We start from the raw sequence: 9,576 nt of genomic DNA, 5'->3' as shown, positions 1-9,576 counted from the left end.
GCAGCAGGGCGTAGCCCACTCCCAGCGCTGCTGCACCGTAGCAGCGCTGGGAGTAGGGACTCGGCCCTGCCACTGCTTGCCAGCTGGCACGGAATGGTGTGGGATGCGGGTGCGGCAGCGCTGGGAGCGAGGGCTACGCTCTGCTGCTGCTTGTCTTCCTCTGGGAGCAAGTCCTGCCCACATCCTGCCCCTATAGCCCAGCTGGGCAAGCAGCAGCAGGGCAGAGCTCCCACTCCAAGTGCTGCCGCACCCACGTCACGTACCCCTCTGCCCCCCTTCCTGAGTAATGTGCCCGCCCCCCACCCCAGCTTTGCAGCTTGTCCGAGCCCCAATTCTGCCCTCCCCCAACCCCAACAGATTTACCCACTGGAGGCAGTTGCGTCAGCCGCTTGTTTAGTCTATGGACAAATCTTTTCCAATACTTTTCTGAAGCAATTCGAATGCTTCAAATCAATTCGGAGCTTTTAATTGGTCTCCAATTTGATTCGAATTTGGAGATTTGGTTCCTGAATTGGGCCAAATCTCCTTTGAATCAAATTGGCTACTGAAGCTTTACACAGTCCTAATATCTATTATATAGTGGCGTTTCATTGTAATTATGGAAAAAATTGGATTTTGGGTTACTTTTTTTAATCCAAAAATTAGGCATTTTTTTAATCAGAGAAAACCAGGATTCCAGCTCATGAGGCCATCCAGTTCTGCCCCCTGTAGGATCATCCCTGACTAAATCATCCCAGTCTTTCTAACCTGTTCTTGAAAATTTCCAAGGATGGAGATTCCACAGCTTCTCTAGCTAGCCTGTTCTGAAGCTTAATTACCATTGTAGTCACAAAATTTTTCCTAATCTCTTCTCTGAATTTCCTCTGCTGCAGTTTGGGGCCCTGTTCTAGTCCTTGTGCTATATAGGCTGTAGTTATCAGGGAGGTGGTTATAAATGCTTATGTTAGGTTACCTATAGCTTTCAATTTTGAAATAATTTTTTTTATAAAACTCTAGCATCTTCCCCTGCTGGCATTCTTCTCCTGGTACTAGCTGCTGCATCATAGTCCTGAAGCCAAGTGGTAGAAGAAGGCTGTGGTGCTGAAAATTTGGATTTTAAACCTTGCTAATGATATATAGCTAATTATTTCTCTAGCATATATATGCACACGCATACTTCTTGGATTTCATATGCAATTGCTATACAATTTTTAGGGTGTTTTTAAAAGGAAAGTGTGCGTGTATTTTATATTAATATACACACACGTGCATATTTTCCCTTTAAAAACACCCTAAAAATTGTATAGTAATTACATATGAAATCCAAGAACATTTTAAGTTCAAACACTTGAAAACCAGAGAATGTTAGAATTCTGGTTGTCCACACAACTTTATTTTTGCCCATTTGTATACATGTATTATAGCAATCTCTAATGTCATAGTCACATGCTGCATTCTGTTATCCATCTGTCATCTTCAGGAAAGAATGGGCTTTAAAGGTGGGTGGTGTGGAGATTTAATGTTTCGAAAGCAAACAGATCTGACATTCTCTAAATTTTGTGTGCTTGACTTGAACAAAATTGAATTGTTGATACTTAAAAATGGTGTGTGTGTGTGTAAGCCCATAGTAAGACTATAGAAGTGAGTATTAACTTGAAAAAATTGTTTGATTTAAATATTTTTGCCTAAAATCATTGTATACTCAAATTTTAGCAGGAATGTAGTTCAACAGATGATGGTACACAAGATAGATTTATAGGTCCTCTTCCAAGAGAAGGCTCTGTTGGTTGTACCAGTGATTACGTTAGTCAAAACTACTCATACTCTTCAATCCTGACTAAATCAGAGACAGGTATGTTATTGTTTTGTCTACTTTATTTTAATCTGCTTGATAAAGATAATTTAAACAGCTAATTGTTAAAAAAAAATTTAAATTGCATTAAGGATGCAGGATTCCAGTTTATTTTGAAGTCAATTGCAGTTTTCAAAAAATACATTTACATGTTAGATTAAATACTTCATTTATAGTATTTACTCAAATAGAAGATGATCCTGATTATAAGACAACCCCAAAATAATTAGATTCTATTTATGTAAAAATTATAAATTTTCCAGGTATAGACTCCAGCTATTGGAGGTTTGACTTGAATTTGTCTCCCTCCCACTGCTACAGCAGGGAAAATAAATCTGGGTGATCAGGTAGCCCTCTTGCTCTCTGCTCTGCCCCTTCCCTGCTTCCTTACTATTAGATGCTGCTCTCTCTGGGACCATGGAAGTGAGGGGCAGATTAGGAAATAAACCTTGAAATAAACATAATTTACCATATAAACCAATTACTGGAGGTACCCATAGACACAGTTCATCCAGAATTGATGCAGTCTACCTTTTTGAGACCACTCCAAGTTTAGCACCGGTACTGTGTAAACACACTTTTGAGCACCACTTTACCACCCACGTATATGTAGTACAAACTGTTCGTGATACTAGTCCAAGGCCAAAGGCTTGTGACTTAGCACAGAATTCACTGGGCTGGGCCTCACCAAAGTCGACAACATTTCAAGCTATGGTGACCCCACAGCTCAGCACTGCTCTGTGTGTGTGTATGTGTACACACTTCAGAGATATCTCTCCGCCTCCCAATGGATGCATCTGCTAGTCTCCACTCATGACTGGAACTGGGTGTTCTTGGCTCAAGTCCTAGTATGCGCCAAAAATTTATATGCAGATAAGGTGCAAGGCAACCTGGTTTAGCTTCACCACATGGAGAGTGGGGCCACACTAACCCTGCAGCAGGCTGAGAGGAGCTGATGGGTTTTGAGTGAACTGTATACAGTGCCATGGCTCACCATGACTTGGAAAAAGAGTTGGTAGTGAGGGGAACTGCACTTCATAGCCACTGCCAGGTTTTATTTAAATGGGGTATGCTAATCCATTCCTGCGGTTGCCTCCTATCAAGATGTTTGGTCAGTGTAGGCCATGCGTTTTAGTCATGCTCAGTGTTGGCTGCATTTAATCAGCTTCACAGTTGGTTTCCATTGCTGAGAACATGCTGCTTTTGGCAGCAGTTTAATGATAGTGTATTTAGTGAGATTTTGTTGTATGTTATTAGAAGTTGTGGGGCTTCCCCCCCCCATGCCAACTGTGGGGGGGGCAACTTCATCTTGTATTTGAGTAAATACAGTATTTTTGATGGTTCTCATATTGTTGCAAAAAGACAGTAATGTCTTGTCCTTGACTCGCATGGCATTGTTATATGCGCAAAGGTGTTTTCCTTCAAAAGTGGTTTTTGATTAAAGTAAAGGTTTGCTTGAGGCTAATGTGCTTCTAAAGTTTTATTCCTCTTACATTCCAATTTCTGACCATTCGTACCTCCAACTAATAATTTTGTTTTGATGGTGCTCTTGTTGGTATCTGCATTTGTTTGTTGGTTTGAATCGTGTTATATGGGCAGATATATTTTATGTGCTATATTTGAAATACCAACTTATGAAATCATTTAACAAACAACTCGGTTCTGTCCCTGTTCACAAAAATCCTCTCATGTCATTGAAAAGTATAGTTGCCTGTTATGCTATGAGTATGGCATTGACCTCTTGGATTTCTTGCCACTTACAGCTTCAGCATACAAAATGTAATGGTATAAAAATAAACATTCAAAATGTCTATGTAGCTGTGTGTATCAGTATACATGTTTAACTTTTTAATATTGACCAGAAACTTAAAATCCTCAACGTGCTACAAATTTTAGAGAGCACTGAGAGCTGATCTTGCTGCTGCATCATATAGTTCATCTAGGTGAATATGCTTTATGAGTTGAGGAGAAAAACTTTTGATAGTGAATATAGTAGTTATTTTTAACCAGTCATTACAAGAGGGGGAAAGTATTGCTCTTATCTCTGCTCTCCAGAGGGGTACCAGATAGAGCTTGTGCCTTTAGGTGTCAAAACAGAGGCAAGGGATATGAACTTCAAGGCCCTGCGGAGTGGAGTGGCTGTAGGACATTATTGTGATAGAGGTATCGCCATCAAAAGCGAGGCTAACCCTTCTGTTTTCCCACAACTGCCACAGTTTTATGTGGTGATTGAGAATTCATAGCCATGAATTTGGGGAAGGGAAGTTGCAGGGCTAGGGAAGGGTTATTTTGGATCTTGGCAGTGACACCTGATGCCACCTCTCACAGCAGCTTCCTTCCGCCTTTCCCCACTCCCTAGCTCTAATGCCTCTGTTTACTGAATCCCTCAGGCTTGAATACCACTTACTGCAGCTGCCTTTGCCACTTGTAGCACTTGCCACTGGTTGGCCACCTGTGCTCTAGAGGCTATTTATTCATTAATCAGCACAAAGTGGTGTTCAGTTGGTGGACAGCTGCTATACTATACAGCAGACTTGCACTGAATTCTTGAAGTTTCATTCAAAACTTCATTCAAATACTTTTTTGAAGAATATCCCAAAACAACTGAGCTTAACTGTGCACCTAGTAAAATCTAAATGTATGAATTTTGCTCGACAGAATCATTTAAAAATATGCTCCTGAGTCCAAGAAATGTTTGTGAGAGAAGTTCACAACTTTTTGCCTTTAGTCTTAATATTATCCTAGGTGAATGATTAATGACAAATTGTAGAGCTTATGTCATTAATTGCTGATTGGTTCAGAGACATGGGGTTTTCATGACAGCATTTGTCTTTGGTTTTTGATCTTCATTCATTCATTCATGTCATTTGGCTTCTTAGAAGTGAAAAAAGTTACTATTTTTATCTTCAACTTTTATCTGTATCTTCTTAGGCTATGTGGGATTAGTAAATCAAGCAATGACTTGTTATCTGAACAGTCTTCTACAAACACTTTTCATGACTCCTGAATTCAGAAATGCATTATACAAGTAAGTATAGTCTATGTATTATTCAAGTTATATAGTCTAGGCCAAGGGGTTGGCAACATGACTTACAGTCCACATCTAGCCCACGGAGCCATTGGATCTGGCAGGTGGAGCCAGGGAACTTTGGCGTCTTGGTGGTTGGTGGGGGCTTTGCCTGTGCGTGTACCGGGATCAGGCAGCGAGGAGCTGTGATGTGTTGGCAGCACAAGTCTTTGCCCATGCTGGAGGCTGTTCTGGCCTGCAGCTCCAGAATGTTGTCGGCTGCTGTTCTAGGCTTTGTTTAATGTTGACATATTAAAAAATAATGGTGGTAATTTACTGTGCTGCAGGTTTCAGGGATTTTTTTTGTGTTGGCCTTTGTTTAGAAATGCAGATCCATTGAAACGTTGGCAGCTTTGGGTGTTCAGGGAATGCAGGGTTTTTTCCAAAGTGGGCAGACTGTTGAGATCAAAGGAGCAAACATTTCAAGGAAAACAAGAGGAGAACTTGCTTTTGAAGCAAGTTCTAGTGTTTGTTTATTTAATTAATTAATTTTCTCCTCTTTTTGACCCTCTAAGCCAGGGGAAGTTTGAATTAACCTGGGGCCCTGGGCTAGATTTCAACTGTGGGCTCATGCACTGATTGAGCCTGGGGTGTAGTGATAGGGTGACCACTGATGCATCTCCAGAATACAGGACAAATGGCAAGGCTCCACAGGCTGGATGTTTGACACCCTGGCTCTTGATCAGAGGCAGGCAATTATTTGGGCCCATGGGCCACATAGGCAGTTCTGGGGAGCTGCTGTGGATTGGTCAGTTTTTCGCCCCACCCTCACAATAGCCCAGAGCCATGGGCCCTGCTGCTCCTTACAGCATACAGCCCCAGCCCCTGCCCACCCCTTGCCTGCTCCAGACTCACCCCTGCCAGAGTGGACCAGCCAGAACCCACACACAGCCCCAAACCCAGCCCGCCCCACACATGCTTTGAACTACCTGCCTATGCTGACCAGTGGCAGCAGCACCTGCGGCTAGGCAGAAGCTGCTGCTTGGCACAGGAAAATAGCAGCCGCTCCCCCTCACCACTGCTGGGCCCTTCTTGCCACAGCCACCTGGAGCCTGTGCCTGGACTGCCCTGCAGCTTCTCCCTGCCATCTCAAGGCCATCCAAGAGGGCAGCACTTGCAATGCGAGGAGCCACAGGGCATCCCATGCGCGGGCTGTGGGCAGCTGCAGCAAGAAGGGCCCATGAGGGGTAAGCAGTTTCTTTTCCCTTGCACGTAGCAGCAACTTCTGCCCAGCTGCTGCCACTGCTGCTCAGCATAGATGGGCAGGTCTGGAACAGGCATGGGTCTGGCTGGAGCTGGGGCTGTGTGCACAGGTCCTTGCTGGTCCTCTCCACCAGATTAAGTCTGGAGTGGGTGCAGGGCGGGCTGAAGCTGGGGCTGTGTGTGTGGGTCCCTGCCAGTACCACAGGGCTGGGCTGCTGCATCCCTGCTGCATACCCAGGGGGTGCAGGGTTTCTCCACAGGCAGGATGCTGCCTGGGCCAGGAAGGACCAAGGGACCCGCTGTGGGCTGAGCAAAGTCCTTCTGTGGGATGTATTTTGCCCACCCCTGCTCTAGGCCAAGCTAGAAGCATTCATATTGATGTAGCCTTTAAAAAAATTGCTGAGTACTATATTCTACTATACTGTGCTTCATTTGAAGTGGTTTTAAAAATTGAGTCACGCATTGTATGTTACATGAAAGGCATAAGTATGTTAAAGGTTCTTGTTTCCTGGGCATTTCAGATATTGTCTTGTACTCTTATGTAGTTTGAATAATAAAAAGCAATAGAGCTAAATCCAACAAGTTATTACTGAGGACAGGTTATTAAGCAAATTTTGAGCAAGTTTATTTTAAAGTAGATGTATCTGCTTTTAATATGAGTTCATTGTATCAAGAAGCATAAGGCAGTTTTCTAAATTAAGGTACAACTATAGCTTTTGTCCTGTGAAAGTCTGGTAACTGCAGCAAAGACCTGCAATAACAAAGTTACCATGTCCAATGGCCATCAGATTTAAAAATAAACCTTACCTTAAAAAATAAGCAGAAATAATGTTCAGCAGCAGTGAAAATGATGATTCTAAAATAATTGACCTTTTTTAAAACTTTGGTTATTTTTAAAAATGTGTCTAGTTTTGAGGTTGGCTGCTGGGGGTGTCTTTATGAAACTTAAAGAAAAATTATGATTCTTGTTAAGCTAAATTATTGGGCTTCAGTTAATTCTTATAATCTTGCAAACTTCAATGAGCAAGATAATTTCTCATAAATTAAATCCCGTTACGCAAAACGTAACTGCTTCAGCTACTACTCCAATGTTTTTTATATTGTTAATAGGTGGGAATTTGAAGAGTCTGAAGAAGATCCGGTGACAAGCATTCCTTACCAACTTCAAAGACTGTTTGTTTTATTGCAAACCAGCAAAAAAAGAGCAATTGAAACTACAGATGTTACACGGAGTTTTGGATGGGATAGTAGTGAGGGTAATGTTTGATGTCTATATTAAGTACAGTGATTATAAATTTATGCTTTTTCTCTAAAGACTAGGGATTAAACTACTGTTGATGTCAGTTCATAACAAATTATACAAAGAACTCCTGCCAGTAATTTATAAATACAGCAGATTATATGGCTTTTTATTTCTAAGAACTGCTTTCTTTTAGGTAGAGTTGGGTCATTAAACAAGCATGTGAAACTTCCATGCAAAATTTTACTTATTTTCCAAATGCTTGATTCTGCCAAAATATTTCAAACTTCTCTTTCAAGCAGTTCTAAATTAAATAAATGTTGCCTGATAAAAGCATCATTAATCAGGACTTAAAGTTCTAAATATTGTTTTTAAAAGAGAGTCCTTTAAATCTACTACAGCTATCTTAAAGGCTAAATATTACCTGGAAATGCAGATATTTCTTCTAATAGAAAACAGTATAGAGCATTCCAAAACAGGCTTCCTTATCTTGAGATCTAGGCAACATAATTTATTCTCTTCCACTGATGCACTTTGCACTGAATCATCCAAGAAAATGTCCTTTTTTTTTTTTTAAAGATAAATTTTGGATTTAGTTAGCTGTGGGTGGGATGTGTCATGGTTTCATAGTAGCTAGGGTCAGGAGGGACCTGAATAGATCATCTAGCCTGACCCCCTGCCACAGACAGGAATGAATGCTGGGTTTACAAGAACCCAGACAGGTGATCATCCAACCTCCTCTTGAATTTGCCCAAGGTAGGGATGATGACCACTTCCCTGGGAAGTTGGGTCCAGATTTTGGCCACCCTAACTGTAAAAAAATTGCCTTCTGATCTCTAACCTAAATCTGTTCTCCGTCAGCTTATTACCATTGTTCCTTGTCACCCCAGGTGGTGCTGGGGAGAAAAGGGCTCTACCTATTTGCTGTTGATCTCCCCTGATGAGTTTGTAGACAGCCGCCAGGTCCGTCCCCCATCCCCCCCCCGCCTCCTCTTGCTGAGGCTAAACAGGTTCAGGTCCTTCAGTCTCTCCTCATAAGGCCTGTCCTGCTGCCCTCTCACCAAGTGGGTGGCCCTCCTCTGAACCCTCTCTAGGCTGGCCGCGTCCCTTTTGAAGTGCGGCACCCAGTACTGGATGCAGTACTCCAACTGCGGCCTAACCACAGTGGCAAAGAGGCGGAGTATCACCTCTCTGGACCGGCTTGAAATGCACTTTTGGATACGTGACAAGGGGCGACTGGCCTTGCTGGCTGCGATCTGGCATTAATGGCTCATGTTCATCTTGGAGTCAATAATGACTCCAAGATCCTGTTCCGCCTCTGTGCTTTCAAGAGGGGAACTCCCCAGCCTGTGTGTATGCTGTGGATTCCTTCTCCCAAGGTGCAGCACCCTGCATTTGTCTACGCTGAACCCCATCCTATTCTCGTCTGCCCACTTTTGTAGTCTGTCTAAATCTAGTTACAGCCTCTCTCTCCCTTCAAGTGTGTCCACCTCGCCCCACATCTTAGTGTCATCAGCAAACTTGGACAGCGTGCTTTCCACCCCCTCGTCCAAGTTGCTGATGAAGATGTTTAACATGCGGGCCCGAGAACCGAGCCCTGGGGTACCCCACTGCTCACATCTCACCAGGTTGAGTACAGCCCATCTACCGCTACTCTCTGGGTGCACCTTATCAGCCAATTTTTTTACCCATCCAACTGTATAGGCATCAATGCCACAGTTGCTTAATTTATTGATGAGGATGGGGTGAGAGGATGGTGTCAAAGGCCTTCTTAAAGTCTAGAAAGACTACGTCCACGGCGACACCATCATCCAAGGATTTAGTTGCTTGGTCATAAAAGGCAACCAGGTTGGTCAGGCAGGACCTGCCTTTGATGAACCCATGCTGATTGTTCCTGAGCATGATCTCCCCTGCTGGCCCCCCACAGATGTGCTCCTTGATTCTCTCCCAGATCTTCCCAAGCACCAAGCAGAGACTTACAGGCCTATAGTTACCTGGGTCCTCCCTCCTCCCTTTCTTAAAAATTGGGACCACATTAGCCAGTTTCCAATCCCCCAGCACCTGGCCAGATGACCACAAATGCTCATACAGCTGAGCCAAGGGCTCCGCGATGACCCTTGCCAGCTCCCTCAACACCCTCAGGTGGAGGGCATCTGGACCTGCAGGTTTAAAAATGTCTAGCTCTTCCAGAAGATCCCTAACTACACCTGCGCTGACTGAACGCCTGACAGCTGT

At 43.3% G+C, this 9,576-nt stretch overlaps 1 protein-coding gene across 4 annotated transcripts in view; it reads left to right on the top strand.

Moving 5' to 3' along the window:
- Positions 1–9,576, top strand: part of USP47 (ubiquitin specific peptidase 47) — a 148,579-nt gene that overhangs the window by 60,014 nt on the left and 78,989 nt on the right. For all 4 annotated transcript variants that reach the window (XM_019519573.1, XM_019519574.1, XM_019519572.1 and 1 more), the window contains 3 exons: positions 1,693–1,831; positions 4,763–4,859; positions 7,212–7,357. In XM_019519573.1, the coding sequence (XP_019375118.1) occupies positions 1,693–1,831; positions 4,763–4,859; positions 7,212–7,357 (382 nt within the window). The remainder of the gene's footprint in view (positions 1–1,692; positions 1,832–4,762; positions 4,860–7,211; positions 7,358–9,576) is intronic.

This window comes from Gavialis gangeticus, unplaced genomic scaffold (genome assembly GCF_001723915.1).
Source record: "Gavialis gangeticus isolate Ggan-Ray unplaced genomic scaffold, GavGan_comp1, whole genome shotgun sequence".
Lineage (NCBI taxonomy): Eukaryota > Metazoa > Chordata > Crocodylia > Gavialidae > Gavialis > Gavialis gangeticus.
The sequence above is the reverse complement of the archived record's forward strand: the minus strand, read 5'-3'. Positions and strand labels throughout refer to the sequence as shown.